Source organism: Colobus angolensis, unplaced genomic scaffold (genome assembly GCF_000951035.1).
Source record: "Colobus angolensis palliatus isolate OR3802 unplaced genomic scaffold, Cang.pa_1.0 Scaffold51, whole genome shotgun sequence".
NCBI lineage: Eukaryota > Metazoa > Chordata > Mammalia > Primates > Cercopithecidae > Colobus > Colobus angolensis.
In genome coordinates this window covers 40,718-68,387 of record NW_012118599.1, presented here as the reverse complement: position 1 = coordinate 68,387, position 27,670 = coordinate 40,718, and the positions used below count along the sequence as shown (strand labels likewise).

Sequence of the window (27,670 nt, the reverse complement as noted above, 5' to 3'; positions counted from 1 at the left end):
GGAGAATGGCGTAAACCCGGGAGGCGGAGCTTGCAGTGAGCCGAGATCGCGCCACTGCACTCCAGCCTGGGCGACAGAGCAAGACTCCGTCTCAACAACAACAACAAAAAAAACAAAAATACAAAAATTACCCAGGCATGATGCCGGGCGCCTGTAATCCCAGCTACTTGGGAGGCTGAGGTGGGAGACTCACTTGAACCCGGGAGATGGAGTTTGCAGTGAGCCAAGACCGAGCCATTGCATTCCAGCCTGGGCAACAAGAGCGAAACTCTGTCTCAAAAAATAATAATAAAATGAAATTAAAAAATAAAGGCAAAGCACCTTAGGTAAAGCTGATCAGCTGTCCAGAGTTCTCAGCCTATGGAACCTTGCTTCCTGATTTTATGTTAATTTCTGAAAATCAGAAATGTCATCTCCAAAAAATGTTAAGGGGATTGTAAAAAATAATCACTTTATTCAATATTATAGTTGTAGATATGGAGTATATTTTCTTTTAGAAAATGGAAAACTAAGAAGAAAATGCCTCTCAACATTGTTGGTATATCAATAGGTCAGCAGGAAAAAAAAAATACTGCGATAAACTTGTCTCTTTGATACCAAGAGGAAATTCTAGTCCAAGCTTCAATATACTTCCTGTTTTTTCACAAGGTATTTCTTTTACTGCTGCTCTCCATTCTTTTCCACATTTCATATTGGAGGATTGGTACAGCCTTTAAAACTTCATTGACAGGCGCAAATCCAGTATCCACTGATTTCTTCTCAAAAGCACTCTAACCCATCAGATAGCCCAGCAATTTCCTTCTCATGAATACTCTAGCCATGAAAAAACTCAATAGGACACAGATGAATTTAATGAATAGAAGAAGAAATCTATTGAGTTTTGGGATATTTGGTGCATTCAATTGTTCCAGGATTATGAAACCTAAACCTTCCATTGTAAGCAGGAAGCTGGATGCAAGTCCTTCCATAATATATTGTCCATTTACTCTGTAGGCCAAGAAAGCTACTGGCCTCTAATGCCTGTGTTCATCAGTCATAGAGCTAACACTTGCAGGTTCAACAATAACATCATAAATTATTCCTCCAGTGGTAAGGAAGTAAGACACCACCACTAGAGCATACACAGTCATGGCCAATACTATGTGCAGTCAGGGCGGCTTCTTCAGCTTCAGGTTAGGGCATACAGGGACATTCAAGCACTAAGAACAGGACACAATACAAAGTCTCCATGTTGGTGACAGCAGGGGCCATTCTTGGCCTCAAGACCCACACACTACCTGGAAACAATTTTTAAATTTATTTTTTATTATCAGTGCATGCCAATCATGCCAAATAAGAAAAAAAGATAAAATTAGCATTAGTGCTCTTAAGGCAGAGTGGAGCGCAGATTATTTTGTTATAAAATTAGGTGGCAAAGGATTGTGGGGTTTGTTTGTTTGAGACAGAGTCTTGCTGTGTCACCAAGGCTGGAGTGTGGTGTCTCAATCTTGGCTCACTGCAACCTCTGCCTCCTGGGTTCAAGCAATTCTCCTGCCTCAGCCTCCCGAGTAGCTGGGATTACAGGTGCACATCACCACACCCAGCTAATTTTTGTGTTTTTAGTACAGATGGGGTTTCACCATGTTAGCCAGGCTGGCCTTGAATTACTGGCCTTAAGTGATCCGCCTGCCTCAGCTTCCCAAAGTGCTGGGATTACAGGCATGCGCACTGCAACTGGCAGATTGTTTTTATTGTACAATGACATTATAGTTGTGCTGAAAGAAAATCGTATATGTTAACATTAGCCAACTAAGCACTCATCACAATATTTGCAACTCACAGGAAAATAGCAGTGAGAAAAATTAGAAAATTTAAGATGGAATAGTTCATATTTCATCACAGCAGAATTTCTTCACAAAAATGAAAAAATGAAAATTAGTGCAACCAAAATAAATTTCTTATGGCTCATTTGTTAACTAAGAAGGAAAACCATTTACAGATAGTGAAATTATAATAATTGAATTATACTTGACTGCAGTAGTTTACAACTTTTAGCCTTTCAGCCAAGATAGTTGCTCAAGGGATTGGGGACATTGAGAGCAGCACAATAATCAATTAAATAACAAGCAAGTGACTATCAGTTTGTATTGTTTTTTAATGAGTCAACAGGTTACTGCTAAGTTGTTTTTTATTTGAGAAATAAATGCTGAGTTTAGAGGGACCAACAAATTAGTCTCTATAAATAGCCTTTGTGAAAAAAAACTGTGGGCAAAAATAGTTTCAAAGAAACTGAGAAAACACTAATTGAGTACAACCTGAGGTGGAATCTACTAAGATGTGTTACAAATATATGTAGATCAGAAAAATAATTAGATAAATTTACAGAACTTATGAAAACGTGAAGTGTTTAAAGCCTGTGGTTCATTTTATTAGTCATTAGCAGGTGCTTTGCAGAAAATATTTGAACCATTATGTGTATTTTTTAAAAATAGCTTTATTGAAATAACATTCACAAACCAAGCAATTGACCCATTTAAAGTGTATGATTCAGCCAGACACAATGGATCATGCCTGTAATCCCAGCATTTGGAAGGCCAAGGCAGGAAGGTCACTTGAAGCCAGGAGTTTGAAATCAACCTAGACAATATAGTGAGACCCCATCTCTGCAAAAAATAAAAAAATCAGCTGGGCATAGTGGCACACACCTGTAGTCCCAGCAATTAGGGAAACTAAGATAGGAGGATCGCTTGAGCCCCGAAAGTCAAGGCTGAAGTGAGACAAGATTGCACCACTACAGTCCAGCCTGAGTGACAGAGCAAGACCCTATCTCAAAAGCAAAAAAAGGTGTACAATTCAGCCAAGTATGGTGGCTCATACCTGTAATCATAATGCTTTGGAGGGACAAAGCAGAAGGATCACCTGAGGCCAGGAGTTCAAGACCGGCCTGGGCAACATATTGAGACCCTGTCTCTACAAAAAAAAAAAAAACTAAAAATTAGTCAGGTGTCATGGTGCATGCTGTAGTACCAGCTGCTCTGGAGGCTGAGGCAAGAAGATCCCTTGAGCCCAGGAGTTCAAGACTGCAGTGACTTAGGATCATGCCGCTGCGCTTCAGCCTGGGTGAGAGAGCAAGACCCTGTCTGAAATAAAATAAAATAAAATATACAATTAAATGTGGAGATTTTTTTGTATACCCACAGTATTTTGCAACCATTGCCACAATTCCATTTTTAAAACATTTTTCTCTCTAAAAGAAACTTTCTACCAATTTCCTCTCCCCAACATACTCCTCACCCCTAAGAAATCATTTATCTAATTTCTGCCTTGATAAATTTGACTACCCTTCTTCAAGATTGTTTTGGCCATTGTAAGTCTCTTACATTTCCATACAAATTTTAAGATCACCTTGGCAATTTCTGAAAATATCATGTATTATTGAACCAATGTCAACAGTGAACATTCATTCTTGTGGACTTGGCTATCATCAGTTCCATGAATTTTTTCATGGAACTTCAAATAGAAGTTGAATATTCTGACTTGCCATATTATTACCCAGCATTGCTAAGCATTGATAGCTTAGCAGTGGCAAAGTTTTACTGCAAATATTTGCACTGGGGCCAAGACTAAATTTTTTGTGAATGAAACTGTTGTTCCATACGTCTATGGAGCACTGAATGGCTTTTGAAATAAGCTTTTGCTGTGAACTTAATAAATGTTTCTTAACTGAATTGATTAAGAAATTTTAAGACAAAATTATATACAAGACAAGCACTTATAGCAAAACTTAAACTGAAGTAAAGTCATTTTAACAACAACTAATTTATGATGCATAAGTCAAACTGCTTTGCTTTATATACTTGCCCTGTTGTCAAAAGTTAAAATGTGATACCTTCATCCACAGATTTGCAACAGATATATTTTCAAGTTCAAATTACAGTTCCAGCACTGCCTTTCAGATCTCAATGCAAATGCAAGATAAATTTCTATATTTCAAAATCCATTTTATTTTGCAATTTGAGGTGCTTCCACCTAACCTTTAATTGGGAATATATAGTTTTCAAGTATGACATGCTAAAAGGCAAATATCAAGAGAAGAATCTAATAAAATTCTATGAAAGTCCTCTAAGAAATTAATATGCTCCACTAAAATTATAAGCTCATTTTGGGATGTATGGAGTTTCTTGGTGATGGTTATTCAATATGATAAACATACTAAAAATCATTGTACACTTTAAATGGATGCACACACTTTTAAATGGTTAAAATGGTGAATTTATATGTTGTGTAAATTTTATCTCAATTAAGAAAATTATAAATTCATGGATTAATACCAATATATGCCAGTACCTATCAATGTGAAAGACATTTTTAAAGAGGAAATATGTAAAATCTCATTACAGGTCAGATGAGCATTTGCAACTGATTTTGATGATAGGGAACACTAACTCTGAACCCCAATTAAGCAAGATGGTTTTTGTTAATTCCATTCTTTTCACTAGTAAACTTGGCTTACAAAAAGTTGTAGTCAGTTATTAGATTTTGAATTTTGTGAAAATTTGTCTTCTCTCATGCTATGTAAATACCTGTATAATATCCTACATTTGGCCTATTGGCTTGCAGTGCCTAAAATATTTACTGTCTATCCCTTTGCAGAAAAAGTTTGTCAACCCTGTTCTCACAAATAGACTTATGTATTTACCAGGAGGACAGTTTGTATCTATGGAATGCTGTTAACAGTATATCCTTGTTCAGGGATTGGTTATTGCAAACATACCTAGAATCTGGATTTATAACTTCCTAGAGAATATCATGCAAGCTACACAGCTCTGAAATATAAAATGGAGATATATCATAACTTAAACATTCTCCACTGTGTGAGGTAACCCTTTAAATTAATTTAGAGGCCTCACCTATTGTTCTGGACCACAGAGTGCATGATGTGAGAAGGAAGGAGCTAGGAAGCCAGCAGGGCTTCCCTGGATCTCTTCCTACTTTGCCTGTGCCTCTTGATTGCTTTTTATCTTGCTTTTGTGGGTTCTTTTGTTTTTTTCTTTTTTGGAGACAGAGACTCCCTCTGTCTCCTGGGCTGGCATGCAGTGGCATGATGTCAGCTCACTAAAATCTCCGACTCCCAGGTTCAAGCAATTCTCATGCCTCAACCTCCAGAGTAGCTGGAACTACAAGTGTGAGCCAACAAGTCCTGCTAATTTTTTGTATTTTAATAGAGATGGGGTTTCACCATGTTGCCTAGGTTGGTCTTGAATCTCAGAGCTCAAGCAATCTGCCCGCCTGGGACTCCCAAAGTGCTAGGGTTACAGGTGTGAGCCACTGCATGTGGCTTGATTGCTTCTATCTTTGAAATTCTTAGTAAAGATTGATACTGGGCAAGCTGTCTGGTATTTGTGAGTCAGATTTGACAGTACAGTCCTGTGTTATCTCAAGCACTATTCATGTGTTTGAAAGGCTAAAGTAAGTTTTTTCTTGTTTTTTGTTTGTTTGTTTTTGTTTTTTGTTTTGTTTTGTTTTTGAGACGGAGTCTCGCTCTGTCACCGAGGCTGGAGTGCAGTGGCACGATCTCGGCTCACTGCAAGCTCTGCCTCCTGGGTTCACGCCATTCTCCTGCCTCAGCCTCCCAAGTAGCTGGGACTACAGGCGCCAGCCACCGTGCCCGGCTAATTTTTTGTATTTTTAGTAGAGATGAGGTTTCACCGTGTTAGCCAGGAAGGTCTCTATCTCCTGACCTCATGATCCGCCCGCCTCAGCCTCCCAAAGTGCTGGGTTTACAGGCGTGAGCCACCACGCCCAGCCAGGCTAAAGTAACTTTTCAAAGAAGAGTCGCAACAAGCATTTTTGGCAAGACCATCCAAATATTTTATGCTTAGAGTAGATCATAATGACTTTCACTTAAAATAGGCAAAGAATTATGTTTTCTAAAATAGTGACTTAGTGTAATTTGGTAAGGAACATATGTTACTTTCTGTTCAACAGTAAACATATTTCTTGAAGATATCTAAGCTCAGTCCTTTCTATAAAGTTTTATTATTTATAATTAAATACTTTTTCATGAAAACAAGCCAATATATGCAAGTAGTAAGGATGCTAAGACCTAACATGCTGCATCATTTGTAAATAGCAAAAGTTAAATTTCATCATTTAACATCATTCACCACACCCAGCAACTTTTTTGTATTTTTTATAGCGATGGGGTTTTGTCATGTTTCCCAGGCTGGTCTTGAACTCCTGGGATCAAGCAATCCTCCCATCTCGGCCTACCAAAGTGCTGGGATTACAGGTGTGAGCCGCCACACCCAGCCTACTTTATCAGATTTGGATAAATGATTATTCCTTAAAATCTTTATGAAAGTACTATTGCCCTTGAGATTTTTTCCCCCATTTTTTATGGCACAATTCTTCAGTTTGCACCAAGGAAAATCTTGCATTTCAAGACTTAAGAACTTTTAGGGGGAAAAAAACCTTTTAAGAAATTATTATTGATTTCCCTGGAATATTTTAGTCTTTGGTTCTTGTGATATCTATTATTAACGTCTTTTTCCTAAAGATATATAAGGTCAGTCCTCTGAGATACTGTTATTATAACTTTGTAATGTTTCTAGTTTTTTAGACTCCTCATCATATAACTTTGACAAGAAAAAAACTTATAAATATGAAAAAGTGTTACAATGTTTGATTTTGTAAATGACAACTCACTGCATATCACATCATGAAAATACGGAAATCTTTGTGATGATGATGAAATTGGAAGACTTTTGCATCAAATGAAAATGTGTATGAAATTCATCAGTGGAAGAAAGAATAGGAAACATTAATAAAAGTGGTTTATCTGAGTGGCTAGTACCATTATGAAACATACAGTTGTGAATATGTTATGTGTCATGTTTTTGTTTTTGTTTTTAAGGGAAAGCATTAACTTTTGAGCTACGTCCAGAATAGCATCATCTTCATGGGCATTCCCTACTCCTAGGATTTCAGAAAACCTTTGATAACTAATTGAGAAAATGCAGAAGATCTTGCAGACAGATGAAATTACCGATACACAAGCTGTTAGAAAAGGAAAGAGGAAAAGGACAGAGACAATGGACTCAGAAAATGCAAATAGTGACATGGATAAAGGACAGGTTGGTTTTTGTTACCTTGATTCAACTTTATTATCTAGCTCAATCATAATTTCATGATTTCTTTCATAATTTATTAGTGATTTTCCCTCTTATTTCATTCTTTTCATTTCTTTGTTCAATGGAGAAAATATAATCTTATGTTCTTTTTCTTTTTAAAAATGTTTTGTAGAGAGAGGGTCTCCCTGTGTGCCCAGGCTGGTTTCAAATTCCTAGGCTTAAGTGATCCTCCCACCTCAGCCTCTCTAAGTGCTGGGATTACAGGTGTAAGCCCCTGCATCATCTTATGTTCTCTTTTTAATGTTGAACAGTTGAGTTAGAAATATACTCAACAATTTACCTGCTTCTGTTTTTCAAACTTTCCTTAATAGTCTGAGAAATTAAAAGGTCAGCAAACAGTCAGAAAATATTTTTTCCTCCCCCCAAATACTGAAGAAGTTGGAATGCCTCATCTTTAAGACATACTGTTTGTTTTTCTTTTTAGATCCCAGTTTGTGGCCCGTCTTTATCACTGGTTTGTTCAGGCGCCTCTCCTATTTTTATTTATTGATTTGTTCCTTTTAAATATGAATTCCCCACTCCCATTCCCCACCTATACTTTGGACAACCAATCAATATGTTTATTTCTGTATCTTTTTATTTGTGTGTTTTTGTAATACATATATTTGTGTATGTCTCTGTAATTTAGTGTTTTATTTCATATATTCTTATTTAAATAAATATTACATTCTTATGGTTTAAAATATTTTTTAAAAGTTAACAGTGAAAAGTCTCCTTCACATCCCTGTCTCCCACCTACCCTGTTCCTGCTGCCAGCCTCCCAATAAAAGTAATTACATTTATTGCTTTCTTGTTTGCTTTTCCAGTGTTTCTTCATTCAAATAAATCAAATGTGAATATACATTCTTATCCCTGTCTTTGGCACAAAACTAACCATATATACTGTTTTATACTTTTCTTTTTTACTTAATATATTTTGAAGGTATTTCAATTATTATACAGAGAGCTTTGTATTTTTTACAGCTCCATGTTATTGCACTGTGTGTATTCACCATCCTTTATTTAACTGATTCCCTATGATAAATATCAGTTGTTTCCAATCCTTTTCTTATTATTTAACACAAACCACACAACCCTGTGCCACCTTATGTGTACATCATTTGGTAGTACAGTAGTATTAAAATGTAGACCTTAATCTGTTTCTGACTTTCAATCAGCACTGTTTTTTTAAAAAATAAATTTTATCGTGTGTATTTCAGGTATACAACATCACATTATAGGAAACATATAGATAGTAAGAAGGTTACTATAGTGAAGCAAATTAACATATCCATCACTCACAGTTACCCATTTTTAAAATTTCTTTGACAAGAGCAGATAAAATCTACACATGTAGCATGAATCCCAAACACAATACAATTTTATTACCTATGGTCCTTGTGTGGTACATTAGATCTCTAAACTTGTTTGTTCTATGTATCTGCTACTTCGTATCCTCTGACTTACATCTCCTCATTTTCTCTCCTGTAAGCCCCATCTGCCCTGGTAATGACTGTTTTGTTCTCTATCTCTGTATATTTGAAAGCTTTTTTTAGATTCCATATATAAGTGAGATCATGCAATAATTTTCTTTCTGTGTCTGGTTTACTTCACCTAACATAACATCCTCCAGGCTCATCTACATTGTGGCAAAGAGCAAGATCTTGTTCTTTTTTAGGGCTCAATGATATTCCATTTATAAATATATTAATTCTACAGTTTCTTTATCCATTCATTCGTTGATGGACACTTTGCTTGTTTCCACACAATTAGCACTGTTTTTAATACCGATCTATATTGCTGTGCATACATCTGATCCATTGCTTCTAGCTGCTGCATAGCACCATGTTTTATTTATCCTTTCCTCAGTGATGAATACCTAGATTGCCTCCAGCATCTTGCTACCACAAACAATGACAAAGTAAATATCCTTACACATGTCCTTTTAAGAAACTTTGTGAGGCCGGATGCAGTGGCTCACGCCTATAATCCCAGCACTTTGGAAGACTGAGGCAGGAGGATCACTTGAGCCCAGGAGTTTGTGACCAGCCTGGGCAACACAGGGAGACCCTGGCTCTACCAAAAAATGTTTTAAATTAATCAGGTGCAATTGCTCACACCTGTAGTCCCAGCTACTTAGGAGGCTGAGGTGGGAGGATCGCTTGAGTCTAAGAGTTTGAGGCTGCAGTGAGCTGTGTTCCCATCACTGCACTTCAGGCTGGATGACAGAGCCAGACATTGTCTCAAAAAAAAAAAAAAAAGAAAAGAAAAGAAGAAAGAAAAAAAAAACAACTGTGTGACAGTTTATCTGGGATAAATACATAGGAGGGTGATTTATACCTTATAAGTTGTGTTTATTTCCAGTTCATTTGACTGGATATTATAAAATTACTTTTCGAGAATGTTCACATCAGTGTACGTGCCCAGCATCAGTGTTTAAGAGGTTCCTATATTTGTACTTCCCTACAACCATTAGTGTTAATATTCAAATTTCTAGTTTTTGCCAAATTGATGGCTGAAAATGATATCTCACTGTTTTAATCTGCTGATGCAGGTTTGGGGGAACTCAAGGATTGCTTGAGAGGTAAAAACAGTCACATGCTCTTGTAGGCCAGTATTGTGGCTTTTTTTTTTTTTTTTTTTTTGAGACGGAGTCTCGCTCTGTCGCCCAGGCTGGAGTGCAGTGGCCGGATCTCAGCTCACTGCAAGCTCCGCCTCCCGGGTTTACGCCATTCTCCTGCCTCAGCCTCCCGAGTAGCTGGGACTACAGGCGCCCACCGCCACGCCCGGCTAGTTTTTTGTATTTTTTAGTAGAGACGGGGTTTCACTGTGTTAGCCAGGATGGTCTCGATCTCCTGACCTCGTGATCCGCCCGTCTCGGCCTCCCAAAGTGCTGGGATTACAGGCTTGAACCACCGCGCCCGGCCGTATTGTGGCTTCTTTAGCAAAAACTTAATAGCTTTCTAAACCACTTATTTCTTTTTTGTTCCATTGAAATTCACTATAGCCAGAGATTTTATTTGATCATAGACTATAAGCCTGAAAACTGTTCTCTTCAATTATGGTATCTGTGTTCAACCTCTTTTCTCTCCAATTCATGAGAGTTATCTAAACACCATACAAAACAAAAAGCTAGAAGGTAACACCCTGCATGTGAAGCTTACCACTGGACTGGATCCCATTATCTGGCAAGAACACTTAAAGAAAAGCTCTTGAGAAAGCCTTAAGGATACAGTCTTACCTCCTGCTATTTAGATATAAAAGTAATTGGCTTTTTCAAAACTTGAAGATTGAATATCACTGGACTCTCACTTAATTTAAATTGCATGCTGCACTCAGAGAGCCTTCCATGTCTGCTTGCACACTGACCAGCACTGACAAGGAGTAGCTGATACATACCAGCATTCTTTTTCCAGGCTCAATAAGCTGGTGGTCTGCCTTCAAAGGTATTCCGGGTGACTGTTGTCCAAATACGCCCCAAGATCTAACAAGAATCAATGGCTATCCAGCATGCCATGCCTGCGAGCTTTTTGCCTACCACCTGACCTCTCAGTAATTCAAATATATTTCAGGGTTTAGGTATTCCTACTTCTGGGTACTAAATTTTGGACTAGTTATGATATATGTTGCAAAGGCTGTAAAATAGACCCAAATAACATAATAATGGCTTATACAGGATGAAGTTTATTTCCCTCTTACCTAATAGTAAGAGTAGTTTAGGGGTGCTACCGCAGCTTCACATAATGAGGGTCCCTCTTACTTTGTTGATCTACCTTCATCAACACACAGCCTCTATCTCTGGGTCTACCTTCCCCTCACTCTCCCATCATGCCTTCCCCTCTGCCAACAGAAGAAGTAGAATACAGGCAGAAGAAGGCGTGCTTGTTCTTTTAAGGTTATGAACAAGTCAGGAGTCCAAAACACTCCTGCTCATATCCTGTTGGAGCGAACTTAGTCATAGTCACACTGAGCTATGTGGGAGTCAGGGAAATGAAGCCTTTAGCTGACAACTATGAGCCCAGCTAAAACCTTTATTGTACTATAGAAGAATGGTAGAACAGACACCTGGAGATAGCTAGCAGTCTCTGCACTGTCCATTTTTCTATTAGGTTTTTGTTTTCTGTTCATTTTCTTGGTTTATTCTGATAGATTTCCTGTTCTGTCAGTTCTTATTGATTTGCACAAATACCTTATCTATTGTAGAAATTAGTCCCTTGGCCGGGCGCGGTGGCTCAAGCCTGTAATCCCAGCACTTTGGGAGGCCGAGACGGGCGGATCACGAGGTCAGGAGATCGAGACCATCCTGGCTAACACGGTGACACCCTGTCTCTACTAAAAATACAAAAAACTAGCCGGGCGAGGTGGCGGGCGCCTGTAGTCCCAGGTACTCCGGAGGCTGAGGCAGGAGAATGGCGTAAACCCGGGAGGCGGAGCTTGCAGTGAGCTGAGATCGGGCCACCGCACTCCAGCCCGGGCGACAGAGCAAGACTCCGCCTCAAAAAAAAAAAAAGAAATTAGTCTCTTATGGTTTGAGATATTACAAATATCTTCTCCCAATCTAATATGTGTCTGTTAACTTTATTTCCTTCAATTGATGCTTACAAATGGGTTACTTCTGCCTGATGTCCTTTCCCTCTTGTAGCAACTTGCTAAAACTTGCTAACAAGAACATAGATTCTAATTACTACTAATAGAATTGTGGTCTCAATAGATCATCTTCAGTTTTTAAAATTTTCTTATTTCTATTTAATCAATGCATAATTTTTTCTTTAGGATTTATATATTTAATATGAGTATATTAGCTATTTGCCTACTTATGATATTAGTAATTTTCATCATTATAAGGTGTATTACACATGTATATATATACAAACACATATATAACAATGACATATACAAACTTATACATATATTGGCACATTTATAAAATAAAGGTTGGGACCAGGTGTGGTGCCTGGCACCTATAATCCCACCTACTTGGGAGGCTGAGGCGGGAGGACTGCTTGAGCCCAGGAGTTTGAGGCTGCAGTGAGCTAAAATTGTGTCACTGCACTCCAGCCCAAGCAAAAGAGTAAGACCTGTTTCCAGAAAATAATAATAAACAAACAAACAAATAAATAAATAAATAAAATAAAGGTTGAATGTAAATGCTATAAATCATACAAAAATGTAATTGTATTTTCTATAGCCAATCTCATCTGGCTTTCAATTCTCCATTCTTGATTGATAAGACAATAAAAAGCTTAAACTTGTTTATTCATTTTCTAGTGTAAAACAGTCTTTTTGAGCTAATATTATTTAAGTCACTTCAGGATTTAAGCCTCAATGAACTCTAAATTCTTCCCCTCCTCCACTTTTTACTTCTTTTCTTGGGAAGTGAACCAAGTTTTTCGAAGTCTTACACTCAGCCTCTGGGAAAAAATATCTGATCTTTTTCAGGGTGTCCCTTGGTGTCACTGTTGAGCCAATCCTTACAGGTCCATTAGGGATTCTATTGGTAGCCGCCACTGAATTTTGCCATCCTGACACGCACTGCCATCTTCTATAATGTTCTGGCAACTTGTGGCCTCTCTGTCTAGATATGAAGCTGTTTGTGTTTCTTTTCTTTTCTTTTCTTTTCTTTTCTTTTTTTTGAGATGGAGTCTCGCTCTATTGCCCAGGCTGGAGTGCAGTGGCACAGTCTCTGCTCACTGCAACCTCCACCTCCTGGGTTCAAATGATTCTCATGCCTCAACTTCCCAAGTAGCTGGGATTACAGGCATAAGCCACCACTCCTGGCTAATTTTTTTTGTATTTTTAGTAGAGACGAGGTTTCACCATGTTGGCCAGGCTGGTCTTAAACTCCTGACCTCAAGTGATCTGCCCACCTCCACCTCCCAAAGTACTGGGATTACAGGCATAAGCCACCACGCCCGGCCAGCTGTTTATATTTCATTAGTTCCTCCAGAACTTACCTATCCCCTAACTAGGACACAAGCACCATTTGGATTCTCCAGCTGTTTTGCCTGAGCTCTGGGAAATCTGGATGTTGTCTCTGGCCCATTTGTCTGGACCAATTTGGCCATTTCCAATCTATGGCTCAGAGAGACACCATGTTACCCTGATGCTGAACATGAGGGCTCTTTAGGGAACTTAAGAATGCACTAAGCAAGGATCCAGCCTGCTGTTCTGGGATTGCCCCCATTTATCTGTATGTCTCTACCATATACTCCCACCCCTGAGATTCATCTCCTTTCCCCCTAAAGCGCAGGGCCAGGAAAAGCAAAGACATTTAAATCAGATTTCATGCTAATCAAGTTCTTATTCCCCAGGCTCCTCCTCCATGCACCAGAATGTCTTTTCTTTTCCTGGGCAGTAGAGGCTTTCTTTATGTTATACCTTTACCTCTTCTACTCTCAGGTTAATTTTTTAAAATTTTATACAACAAACTTCTAGGATTGTATCCTTATAAATTCCACTCTGTATTCCAATTTTCCAGATGTGGATATATATGCATATATATATGTGTGTGTGTGTGTATATACGTGTGTGTGTGTGTGTGTGTGTGTGTGTGTGTGTGTATAAAGGCCAGTTTGGTAGTTTGAAAAAATCCTTTTATCTCAACACATCTTGAATGTTACAACTTAAAAGCATACGTTTTCAAATAATTGTCTTGCTATTGACCTTTAAAACTATTTTTTAAACTAAAAGGTAAATGTGAATGCTTTTTTTCCATTTTTTGTTTGTTTGTTTGTTTGTTTGTTTGTTTGTTTCTGAGACAGAGTCTTGTTTTGTTGCCCAGACTGGAGTGCAGTGGTGCAATCTCAGCTCATTGCAACCTCCGCCTCCTGGGTTCAAGAGATTCTCCTGCCTCAGCCTCCTGGGTAGCTGGGACTACAGGCGCATGCCATCATGCCCAGCTAAATTTTTGTATTTTTAGTTGAGACAGGGTTTCACCGTGTTAGCCAGGATGGTCTCGATTTCCTGACCTCATGATCCACCAGCCTCAGTCTCCCAAAGTGGTGAGATTACAGGCGTGAGCCACCGCACCCGGCCGTGAATACTTTTTTTCCCACTGAATCCGCTCTCCCCGCAATACGCCCCAAAACTGACCTTATAGGATAGTCTCAATCAGAAGGTTGTGAATGGGAAATACGAAGGGAAGTGGAGAAAGGAGACGAATTACAAAGAAGGGAACTTATGTTGTATACTAACATGATAAAAATGATTATTGAATGTTTACTATGTGCAATGCAATATGACAGATGTTCTCTATATATTGCCTCATGTCAACTTTTATTTTTTACTTTAAAAATACAATGAGCTCCAATAAAGCTACCGCCCATCCCAAGACCTAAAACATTACTGTACCTTATAACTTCCTATAGATAGACTCCTAACCTACCCCATTCCCCGCCTGCCTCATTCTGGAAGTAATCATATTCAATTTTGTTTAATTTACTTGTGTTTTAATAGTTTTATGGGCCGGGCATGGTGGCTCATGCCTATAATCCCAGCACTTTGGGAGGCCGAGGTGGGCAGATCACTTAAGGTCAGGAGTTTGAAACCAGCCTGGGCAATATGGCAGAACCTTGTCTCTACTAAGTGTACAAAAAAAATTAGCTGGGCATGGTGGCACGTGCCTGAAATCCCAGCTATTGAGGAGGCTGAGACAGGAGAATCACTTGAACCCAGGAGATGGAGGTTGCAGTGCACCATGATCGCGCCTCTGCACTCCATCCTGGGAGACAGAGTGAGATTCCATTTCAAAAAGTAAATAAATAAATAATAACAATCATAGTTTTATAAAAATATATATACACAACTATAATGTAGTCTCATACATTTCTATATAAATATATATTATGGATTATATATCATATATGACATATATTAACCTAGATAATGTATCATTAGTTTTATCTGTTCTTAAACTTTGCAAAAAGTATACCATATTATGTTTACTTCTGGAACTCACATTTCTCACTCAACATTTTACCAAAATTCATTCATTTTGGCTATAATTTATTCACCATCAACGCTGTATAATATCCAGACTTGTAACTTACACATTTACCCATTGTCCTATCAATGGGAATTTGGGCTGTTTTCAGGGTTTTCGCCATTATGAACAACAGTATTATGGAAAGTCTTGGACTACAAATATTGAAAATTTCTCTTATGTATAGACCTAGAAATCAATTGCAAGATCAGAGGGTAGGTGAATGTTAAAATTTACAAGATAATGTTAAATGTTTTCCAGAGTAGTTCTGCCAGTTTACATTTCCACCAGCAATATGAGGAAATTCCATTGATCTATGTCTACTCCATGCTTTTGTCAAGCTCATTCATATCTTGGCCCCAAATCATATCTCATTGTCATCTTGATCTTCTTTTCCCTGGTTGTTAACGAGGTTGAGCATCCCTTTGTATATTTATAAGTCCTATGGGTTTTCTGTTCTGTAAAATGTTTGTTCATGCCATTTGCCTATTTTTCTATTTAATTGCTGGCTTCTTTTTCCTTACTGATTTGTCACCTAACAGTATTGCATATATCCACCAGTTGTGATGTGTCTTTTCACTTTCTTTAAATGTGCCTTAATGAAGAAAAGTTCTTAATTTTAATTTAGCTGAATTTATTAACCTTTTTTATTATGATCAATGATTTTATGCCTAAGAAATTCTTTCCTGCCCCAAGTTCAAAATACCTGCACTTATATTTTCTCACAAAACTTAAACTTTTGTTTTTGATGTTTAAATTCTTAATCTGTATGAAGTTGCGTGTGTGATAACAGATCCATTTCCTTTACTTTTTTTTTCCAAACGGTTAACCAATTTTTTCAAGCTTTATTTATTGAACAGATTCCATTTCTGCAGTAAGCTGCCATGCCATCTCTATCATGTCAAAGTTCTTCATCTGCATGCATCTATTTCAGGCCACTCTCTTTTTTTTTTTTTTTTTTTGTCAGAAAGGGTCTCGCTCTATCTTCCAGGCTGTGATGTGATCATGGCTCACCACAGCCTCAATCTACCAAGCTCAAGCAATCCTCCCATCTCAGACTCCCAAGTAACCAGGACTACAGGTGTGCGCCACCATGCCTGGATAATTTTTGTATTTTTTGTAGAAACAGGGTTTTGCCACGTTCCCCAGGCTGGTCTTGAACTTCTGGGCTCAAGAGATCTGCCTACCTCAGCCTCCCAAAGTGCTGGGATTACAGGCATGAGCCACCATGCCCAGCCTCAGGCCACTGTCTTCTATTTCTTGGTCATGTTGTCTATCCCTGAACCAGCACCCTACAGTTTTCTAGATTTTTAATAAACCTTTGTATTTCTGAAGAAACACCCTGCTTCGTATAGTTCTTTAGCATTGCTTTGGATATTTTTGGCCTTTTGTTCTTCCATATAAATTTCAGAACCAATTTATTAGGTTACCAAAATGTCTTTTTAGATTTTTATTTAAATCATATTAATTCCATGGCTCAATTTTGGGATAATCAGTTTTTTTAAAAAATTAAGGATTCTACAGGAGTCAGACAATCTTGAGATCTCTTGCAAGTTCCAACATTTACTAGATGCGTGACCTTTAATAAATGACAGTTTCTCCAAATCTATTCTTTTCATTTGTAAAGTGGGCATTTCATATGAAGGCACAGGTAAAGTACCTACACCACCACTAAATGCCTGGTGGACAATCAACAAATAACTTTTATCATTTTCACTAATAGTGTTGCAATCTAATGAAAACAATATTACTTGTAAATAATGAGCCACAATCATGGTTACACAATAAATTGATAATTGAACAAATTGCACACATTTAAAAATAAATTAATTAAGCCTTCTTATCTCTGAACATGATGTCTCTCTACATTAATTTAGAAGATTATCTTTGGTAGCTTTCAGTCAAGGTTTTTTTTTTGCTTCCTTCATAAAGATCTTGCAAATCTTTTGTTGTATGTCAATGACATCTGTTCTCAGGATTTAAATATAAATACAGAATATTTAGGCTCTAGGGATTGAAAACTGTCAAGAGAATCTGTAAAAATTTACTTTCTGGAGTTTTTTTTTTTTTTTTTTTAATTTTTACTTTGTTTTTGAGACAGAGTCTCCCTCTGTCACCCAGGGTGGAGTGCAGTGGCGCCATCTCAGCTCACTGCAGCCTCAGCCTCCCTTTAATCCAGTGATCTCCAGAATAGCTGGACAATAGACGCGTGCCACCATGCCCGGCTAATTTTTATATTTTTTGTAGAGACGGGGTTTCACCACGTTGCCCAGGCTGGTCTTGACCCCCTGGGCTCAAGCAATCACCCTCCCTGGCCTCCCAAAGTGCTGGGATTACAGGTGTGAGTCACCATGCCCAGCCACTTTCTGGAGATTTTTAAGAAACATTTTAGGGACGTGTAACATATATACAGAAGAGTACATGTATAAAAACTGTATAGCTTGATTATCACACAATAAACACATCCATATAAAATATAAAACATCACCAGCACCCCAAAGTTTCCCTCATGTCCCCTGTCAGCTACTACCCTACACCCCTCCACAGGTACCTCCTGTCCTAATAAATAGTAACCTTTTGAACACTGTGTTAGGAATTGTTTGTAGCTGGCAAGTAGAAGCACTAACTCTGGTACACCCTGCCATCTTGTTAAGCTTTTCTATTTATTAAATCATTTGTCTGTGTGTATTCACAGGTGAAAGAAATAAGGTTTAGATGGTGAGGCATTCTGCTCAAATCCGAGCTGTATATCAGAGAAGAGCAGATTTGAATGGTGGTCTTATTGATTTTATTCTGTTTTGCTAAATTATCTACTTTGTATTTTTCACTGAAATTAGGCAGAAATTCAGAATCCTGGTTTCTGTTTCTCAAGAGGCATATGTACATGAAACTTTGTTCTGCCCTTATTTTGAGTTCCTCTGCCTGCTGGACGACAAAGCTTCAGCTAGATCCGCAGCAGGAAGTGCCTGTGAGAACAAGAAATTTGTAGTCCCCAACAACATGCAATGGTTAACCTGGGATAAACCACTAAAGATACTATGAGGCTTCTTTTATTGTGCCTGCCTTCTATTTTAGAGAGACCCATATTCAGGAAATGCCTTTCTGCCTGGTGAAAGCTCCAGTGAGGATGAGGAGCCTTTAGCAGAATTGTCAAAGGAAGAATTGTGCGCCAAAATAAAAAGCCTGAAAGAAAAACTAACAAACACCCGGAAAGAGAACGGCCGACTTCGACAGTCTTTGGTCATGCTTCAAGGTAAACACTGAAAAAATTGACATTTTAGATAAAAGGGAAAGTATATGATCAGTGGAAAGTATTGCAAATTAGCTGTCAAGAATAAAAAAGAAAATCCATACCTCTGGGAACTCAAAACTCACAGTTTTAGAAAAAATTCACTAATTATATAATTTAAACGCAGAAGCACTCTATTGAAAGATCTAGCTTATGGCTCAAAAATTTTAGATTCTCCTACAAAATACTAAATATTGTATTCATTTAATAGTGTTTAAGAGACATTTATTGAGCATTTAATATACACCACTCACACTGCTAAGCCCTAAAGAGAAAAGATTGTTAAGACAGAGCAAACATGTTAAGATGCCCATGATGTGCTTAGGTCACCCCTCTCTGCTAGGGAAATCTCTAGAAAATGGAGCTTATTGTGATTCTTCATGAAATCACTGGAATTAGAGTCCATAGAGTACATCTTCATTTTTTTCTGTTGGGAAGAGTGACTTGGGAAAATAATAGCATTCCACTGGAAAAATATAAAGAAGAAAACTCACCACAAAATACTCCAGTGTCTGGAAAAAAAATGAAAAAAGGAGAAAGAAGCATAAGCAAATTAAAAACTACTTGGCTTAATGCCTTTTTGTAGGATCCTATGTGATCTTCATGTGTTTATTTTTTTAAAAATTATGCTTTCCATTTGTACTTAAGCACTATACATTATTTTATACAGCTGAATATTTTGTAATTAGGATACTATGTTGGCAGCACTCAGTTGTAAAACAGTAAATACACAGAACATTTTTAAAATAAGTCCTTCCAGTTGCTGTGTACAGATGAGTACAAGTGGTACAAGAAAGTGAGGCAGAACCAACCACCAGAAAGGCCATACAATCGTCCAGTCTCACATAGTAGCAGCCTACCCTATAACAATGGCTTATGAAAATAAAGAGAGTTGTTCACAATGCATTTAGAGACAGAATAGTAATAAGAGACAGATAGAACATGGTGATGAATGAGGTTGAGAATAATGATTCACATCCTTTCCTAAGAATATTTGTTAAAGTCTTCATACTTTTAAGTAGAAATAGTCACATGTAAGAAGAAAGATGTTATTCAATTAACAAGCCATTACCTCTTTATTTCTTCACTTCATTTTTTAAATTTGTTTGTTTGTTTTACAGAGACAGGGTCTCACTCTGTTGCCCAGGATGGAGTGCAGTGGCGAGATCATAGTTTACTGCAACCTCAAACTCCTAAACCTAAGCAACCCTCCTGCCTCAGCCTCCTGAGTAGCTAGGACTATAGGCATGCACCACCACACCGGACTAGTTTTAAAAATTTTTCATAGAGATGGGGGTCTCGCTGTGTTACCCAGGCTGGTTTTGAACTCCTGGCCTCAAGCCATCCTTCTGCTTTGGCCTCCCAAAGTGCTGGGATTACAGGTGTGAGCCACCGTACCTGGCCTTATTTATTCATTTTAAATATTATGTTTTTAAAACTGATGTTTTCTTTTGACTAGTTTTTTATGATTTCCAAAGAATAGATAATTCCCATTTTTACATAATCTCTTCCAGAACTTAGCATAGGATGAAAAGCTAGTTTATAAAATTAGCATGAATTGCTAGTTAAAAGCATTAATCTTGGAGCTATAGACCTTGGAGTGAAGCCCAACTTTGCTTTAAAACTTTGGCCATATTATTTCACTGTGCCCTTATCCCCCACTGCAATTTCCTCAAAAAGCAGAGGAAGGCAATATATGACTTCCTTGTGGCTATGAGAATTGAATGAGCGAATTAGTAGAAATGCTTTACCCAGTACGTGGCACAAGAGAAGAACTCAGTAATGGTAGTTATTACTGCTGTTATATATTTTTATTGACACCTGACACATAATCCATTCCCCAAAAAACTGTAGGCTAAATTTCATTATAAATATAGAAGAGAAAATTTTAAATAAAGAGTACCAATCAGCTTCAATAACATATGAAAATAATCACTTACTATGACCAGTTTCTTCTCTCTCCCAGGCTCCAAATTGCCATTTCATTTTCTTCTCTTTCTGCCAATTCCCAGTCTTCTTAACTCTCAGTTGATGGCCTTCTTACTTCGCTGAGAAGTGGGAGGATATGAAGCCACTGCCATCTCCCTGCACCTGTGCTTCCGTGCCCCCTTTACTTCCTATTATTCATGAATAACCTATCCTTGTGAGTCTCAATCTCCTTCAGTGCCCCAGATCCCATCCCCTTTTTTGTAATCAGGTACATTGCTCCAGAGATTCTGCCCCGTCTCCTGCAAGATCAGATTTTCCTTCTCTAATGAATCATTCCCATTAGTATCAAAAATACTATTATTTCTCCCATTAAAAAAACCTCACTTTCAGACCATTTGCTTCTCTACCTTCTGTTTTTCTCCTTCCTCTTATGGAAAAACTCCTTAAAAGTCTTGACTATACACACTCCATTCAGTTTCCTCCATTATTCTTTCTGGATCCCACTCCAATTAGGTCCTTTAATTTCATTGTAATTTCTCTTCTCATGATCATCGGTCATCTCCATGTATTAGCTTGCTAGGGCTGCGGTGACAAAGTACCAAAAACTAGGTGGCTTAAACTACAGAAATTTATTCTCTCACCAGTCTGGAGGTTGGAATTATAAAATCAAGGTGTCAGCAGGGCCATACTCCCCCTGCAGGTGCTAGGAAGAATCTGTTCAGGCTTCTCTCCTAGCTTCTGATTGTTCCTTGAATAAATCAGCATAACCCCAATCTTCACAGGATGTTCTCCTTATATGCTTCTCTCTCTGTATCTAAACCTCTCCCTTTGTATAAGAACACCAGTCGTATTATATTAGGGCCCACCCTAATGACCTCATTTCAACTCAATTACATCTGTAAAAACCCTATGTCCAAATAAGATCACATTCTGAGGTAATGGGGTTAGTCTTCTGACACATCTTTTTGGGGGACACAGTTCAATCATGATATTCTGCATTGCTAACCTCAATAGTCATTTATCAATTGTCATCTGAAGTGTCCTGTTACCAGCATTTGGACACATTTGGACAAGTTTCTGTCCTTGAAAAAGGTTCTTTACCTGCTTTCCAGGATACCAAATTCACCAGCTTTCCTCCCATATTGTTGGTCTTTCCATCTTATTCCATTTAGCTGATTCATCATCTCATCCTCTAAGTATTTTACGATTCCCCTGGCTCCGTACTTGGACTTTTTTCTTTTCTATCTGCGTTCATTCTCTAGATGACTGACGCCAATAATATGGTGTAAATATCCATCAGTGAGGCTGGGCACAGTGGCTCACACCTGTAATCCAGCACTTTGGGAGGCCAAAGCGGATGGATCACTTGAGACCAGGAGTTTGAGACCAACCTGGGCAACATGACAAAACTCCATCTCTATTCAAAATACAAAAATTAACCAGGCATGGTATTGCACGCCTATGGTCCCAGCTACCTGGGAGGCTGAGGCACAAGAATTGCTTGAACCCAGGAGATGGAGGTTGCAGTGAGCTGAGATTACACGACTGCACTCCAGCCTGAACGACATAGCGAGACTCTGTCAAAAAAAAAACAAAAATCAATGAGCTATGATTGTCAGATTTCTATCTCCTGCCTGGGCCTCTTTAACTCATTGTCTAACTGCATGCTTGACATGACTGATAGGCTAACATGTTTCAAACCACATTCCTCACCTCCCTCAACCTGTTTCTTTCTTCCTCATCCTAGCTAATGTTAATTTCATTGTTCAAGTTCCTTAAGCCAGAAACTATGATGTTATCTTCATGTTATCTTCTATTTCTGTACTTATTTTATACCCCACACTCAGTCCATTAGCAAATCCCACTAGCTTTGCCTTCAAAATATTTCTGAAACTCAATCCCTTTTACCACCCCTACTGCTGCTACTCTGGTCCTAGCCACCATTACCTCTCATCTGTATAATTAAGGTGGCATTGTAACTTGCATCGCTACTTCTGTCCTTGTTCCTATGAGGTCTATTCTCAACACAGCAGTGAGAATGATTCTGTTAAATGTAAACCAGTTCATGTCCTCCTGTGCTTAAAACTCTCCAGCGAATTCGTACCTCACTCAGTATAGAAATTAAAGTTCTTTTATGATCTTTGGTTCCTTACATGATCTGGCCACCTCCCCTCCACTTACTTCCCTGTCCTTGTTTTCTACTCCTCATCCTCTCCTTCTCTGTGATCCAGACAACTGGACTTTCTTTCCCTCCGAAGACATCAGGCATGATCTTATCTTCAGTGTCTTTGTGCTTTCCATCCCCTCTGCCCAGAATGTTCTTCCTCCAGTTATCCATAGGCCTTGAACCCCCACTTCTTTCAGATCTTCACTGCTAATTCAACTTTTCCCTGATCTTCCTCCCATCTAAAATTTCAACCTTGCGTCTCCCAGTTTATATTATCTTCCCCTGTTTTGTTTCCTTTTTGGCACTTGCAAGTCTGTGTAATCTACTATGTATTTAATATCGTCTATCTCCACATGTCCCCACCACATACACACACACTAGAATTTAACCCTAGAAACAAAGTAGTAAAGTTGGCAATTGACTGGACTTGTGGCAACAGAAGTCAGGAACTGCCTACTGTCACTGCAGTGTTCATTTCTGCATTTATTCATTTTATTTATTTATTTATTTTTTGGGACAGATACTCACTCTGTCTCCCACGCTGCAGTGCAGTGGCACGATCTCGGCTCACTGCAAGCTCTGCCTCCTAGATTCATGCCATTCTCCTGCCTCAGCCTCCTGAGTAGCTGGGACTACAGGCGCCCACCACCACGCCTGGCTAATTTTTTGTATTTTTAGCAGAGACGAGGTTTCACCGTGTTAGCCAGGATGGTCGTGATTTCCTGACCTCGTGATCTGCCCACCTCCACCTCCCAAAGTGTGCTGGGATTACAGGCGTGAGCCACCGCACTCGGCCCATTTATTCATTTAGTAAATATTTATAAAGTCCCTACTATGTGAAAGGGGCTATTCTAAGTACCTAGGAAACTCAATGGACGAAACAGTCAAAGATTCACGCTTTCATGGAGTGTGTGTGTGTGTTTGTGTGTATGTGTGGCAAGAGGGGATGGTTAAAAAACATACAAAAGATAATTAAGTAAATTATATAGTATGTTGGATGGTGAAAGGTGCTTTGGAAAAAATAGAGGCTGCAAAAAAGGATTACATTTTGAGGGAGAGGGAATGGCTTATAATGTTAATGGCATGGTCATAGGAGGCCTTCTTGTAAAGCTGCAGTTGGAACTAGGAAGATAACAGAAAGTTGAAATCTCTTGTATAATACTATTAAGAAAGGGGTCTAAGGGATGACTATATGCTGATTATTTACTTTGTTTGCAATAATGTTCCTAACTCTTTAAGAATCAGGGCTGTTTCTATGTTTATAAAGCCTGGTAACTAAGAAAAATGGCAGGATGAATATGCCATTCTAGACATTCAGGATGGCAAACGTGTGTGTGTGCTATGTGTGTGTGTTAAGCATTTAATACATATCTTGTGCACTACAACTGACCAACACAATAGGATGTGAAAGAAAATAAGTGATCTATCTATTGTACAGAAAGGTATTAAATAGTATTTATCATGTGTACACCTAAGAAAAGCAAAGCATCAGCCAAAAACCTAACTCTTGTAAGTAATGACATTTTAGTAAATAATGAAAAATCAGTGTTTTTAGATTCCAAAAAACAACCGAAAATGGATTAAAGACAAACGTTAAGACCAGAAACTGTGGAACTTCTAGAAGAAAACATTGGGAAATGCTTCGTGGCATTGGTCTGGGAAAGGATTTTTTGAATAAGACCCCAAAAGCATAGGCAACAAAAGCAAAAAAAAAAAGACAAATAGAATTACATCAAACCAAAAAGCTTCTACACAACAAAGGAAACAATCAACAGAGTGAAGAGACAACCTCCAAAATGGAGAAAATGTTTGCAAACTCTGCATCTGACATGGGGTTAAATATCCAGAAAATATAGGGAACTCCAACAACCCAATAGCAAAAAAATCAAGTAATTCTGTTTAAAAATGGGCAAGAAAATTGCTGCGTTCATCAGCCCACTCCCCTGAAGTCATGGTGCAGCAGTTTCCTCTCTGCTTCACTCACAGGACCCAGGCAGATGTCCAGGTATTAGGAGCACCCCCTCACCTGGTTCAGCAGCCTGAGTTGCTCCTTACCCTTCTTGGGCATAAATCTTGGTGCAATGGGACTCTCTCCACTCCACGCCCAGGCAGATCTCCAGGTATTCAGAGCACCTGCTCATGTGGATCAGGAGCTTGATTCACCCCACCCTTTCTGTACAGAGATTCACGGAGATTCTGTACAGTGATGGCATGAAGGCCATCTCCGCTTCATGCCCAGGCAGATCTCCAGGCATTTGGAGCACTTGCTAAGCTGATTCAGCAGCCTGAGCTGCCCCACCCTTCTTGTGCAGAGAACCAGGTGCAGGGGGATCCTTACTGCTCCACATTCAAGCAGATCTCCAGGCATCTATTGCACTCATTCTCCTGGATTAGTTTAGGACACCTCCCTCATGCCTGTGCAGAGAGCTTAGGGCCAAGGAGATTTCCCAGCTCCACATCTAGGCACACCTCTGGGCACCTGATGGCCATCCACTGGATTCCCCCTCAGTACTGATGCTTGTGCCTGCTATCAGGGGACCTGTAGGTGGACCTGTCCATCCAGCCCTGCCCATTTTGGTCCCTCCTTCCCCTGCGGCTAAGCAGAGAGCACAGACCACTGTGTACTCTACCAATCAGCCCATTGACTGAGACCACAGAGAACTTCTCTCAGTAAAACAAGGATCAAGTCCATACCCAGCCACTTTGGTTGCAGCCAGCTCTTACCTATAAGTGCCATGTACTTGCCTGTAGGCCAAACTGCACAGCGCAATATGAAACCTGCCAACAGAAGTGCATAGACCTATAGAAACGAAGCCAAAAGACCCTACCCAGTATTCACTACAGCCACAGGGAGAAAAGGGAAAGAAAAAGAAAAAACATTTTAGGGAAAGAAAAAAAATCATACCCACATGAAAAAGAAAAAGAAATCCAGAGAACACCTGTTACATCCTATACAAAATGAACATCACCAAGACATGTAGTCACCAGACCCTCCAGGGTCAATGCTAAAGAAAAAAAATTTTTTTTTTTGAGACAGGGTCTCAGGGTCTCTGCTGCCCAGGTTGGAGTGTAGTGGTGCCATCACTGCTCACTGCAACCTCCACCTCTCGAGCTTGAGTAATCCTTCCACCTCAGCCTCCCAAGTAACTGAGACTACAGGCATGCACCACAATGCCTGGCCAATTTTTCTATTTTTTGGAGAGATGGGGTTTTGCCATGTTGTCCAGGCTGATCTTGAACTCCTGGGCTCAAGTGATCCACTACCTTAGCCTCTCAAAGTACTGGGATTATAAGCATGAGCCACTGCACCTGGCAAGAAAAAATCTTAAAAGCCACTAGAGAAAAATGTAAAAGGGAACCCTATCAGGTGAACAGTGGACTTCTCAACAGAAACCTTGCAAGGCAGGAGATGTTAGGGGCCTATTTTCAGCATTCTTAAAGACAAGAAATTCCAACCAAGACATACATATCCTGACAAACTAAGCTTCATCAGTGAAGGAGAAACAAAATATTTTCCAGACAAGCAAGTGCTAAGAGAATGAGTTATTACTAGACCATCCTTACAAGAGTTTCTTAAGGGAGTTCTAAACTTGTAAACAAAATAATGATACCCACTACCACAAAAACACACTTATGTACATTTTCCACAGATACTGTAAAATAACCACATGATAGAAACTACAAAGCAGCCACTAACAACTTTACAATAGGATCAAAACTTCACATATCAGTATTAACTTTGAATGTTAATAATCTAAACGCTGCACTTAAAAGGCACAAAGTTGTATGTTCGATTAAAAAAAACAAATAGACCTCATATGTAATGACACCCATAGGCTCAAAGTAAAGGGCTAGAGAAATATCGCAAATCGAAAATAACAAAGAGCAAGGTCATGATTCTTATATCAGATAAAACAGACTTTAAGCCAACAATAGAAAAAGAAAGGATAAAGTAGAGCATTACATAATGATAAAAGGTTCAATTAAATAAGAAGACTTAACTATCCTAAATATATATGCACCCAACATTGGAGCACCCTGATAAATAAAACAAGTACTCTAGACCTATAAGAAGACTTAGACAGTCATACAATAATAGTGGGGGACTTGAAAACACCCCACTGACAACGTTAGACAGATCATTCCTGCAGAAAACTGACATAGGAATTCTAGAATTAAATTGGACATTTGATGAATTGGACCTAAGAAACATCTACAGAATATTCCACCCATCAACCACAGAATATACATTCTTCTCATCTGCTCATGCAACATATTGCAAGACTGAACACATGCTTGGCCACAGAGCAAGTCTCAATAAATTCAAAAAAATTGAAATTATATGAACCATACTCTTGGACCACAGTGGAATAAAAATAGTAATCAATATCAAGAAGATCTCTCAAAACCACACAATTACATGAAAATTAAACAACTTGCTCCTGAATGACTTTTGGTAAACAATGAAATTAAGGCAGAAATTTTAAAAATTCTTTGAAATTAATTGAAAAGAAATACAACATACCAAAATTTCTGGGATACGGCAAAACCAATGTTAAGAGGAAAGTTTATAGTACTAAACATTTACCTCATGAAGTTAGAAATATCTCAGTGATCTAACCTTTACACCTAGAGAAACTAGAAAAACAAGAAAAACCCCAAAGCTAGCAGAATAAATCACTAAAGTCAAAGAGGAACCAAACAAAATTGAGACCCAAAAATCCAAACAAAGAAATCAATGAAACTAAAAGTTTTTTCTTTGAAAGGATAAACAAGATTGACAGACTGCAAGCAAAATTAACAAAGAAAAGAAAACAGAGAAAATCCAAACAAGCACAATCAGAAACAACAAAGGTTACATTACAACTGACACCACAGAAATAAAAAAGATCCTCAGAGACTATTATGAACACCTCTACATACACAAACTAGAAAATCTAGAGGAAATGGATGCATTCTTGGAAACACACACTCTCCTAAGGTTGAACCAGAAAGAAATTGAAACCCTAAACAACTAATATCGAGTTCTAAAATTGGACCAATAGGCCGGGCACGGTGGCTCAAGCCTGTAATCCCAGCACTTTGGGAGGCCGAGACGGGCGGATCACGAGGTCAAGAGATCGAGACCATCCTGGCGAACACGGTGAAACCCC

The 27,670-nt window shown here is 38.7% G+C and overlaps 1 protein-coding gene and 1 pseudogene across 2 annotated transcripts in view; one reads left to right on the top strand and one right to left on the bottom strand.

The window, feature by feature from the left end:
• Positions 1 to 27,670, top strand: part of BEND6 (BEN domain containing 6) — a 73,703-nt gene that overhangs the window by 22,024 nt on the left and 24,009 nt on the right. For both annotated transcript variants that reach the window (XM_011960178.1, XM_011960179.1), the window contains 2 exons: positions 6,896 to 7,115; positions 18,208 to 18,385. In XM_011960178.1, the coding sequence (XP_011815568.1) occupies positions 6,996 to 7,115; positions 18,208 to 18,385 (298 nt within the window). In that variant the 5' untranslated portion in view covers positions 6,896 to 6,995. The remainder of the gene's footprint in view (positions 1 to 6,895; positions 7,116 to 18,207; positions 18,386 to 27,670) is intronic.
• LOC105524787 lies at positions 314 to 1,254 on the bottom strand (annotated as a pseudogene).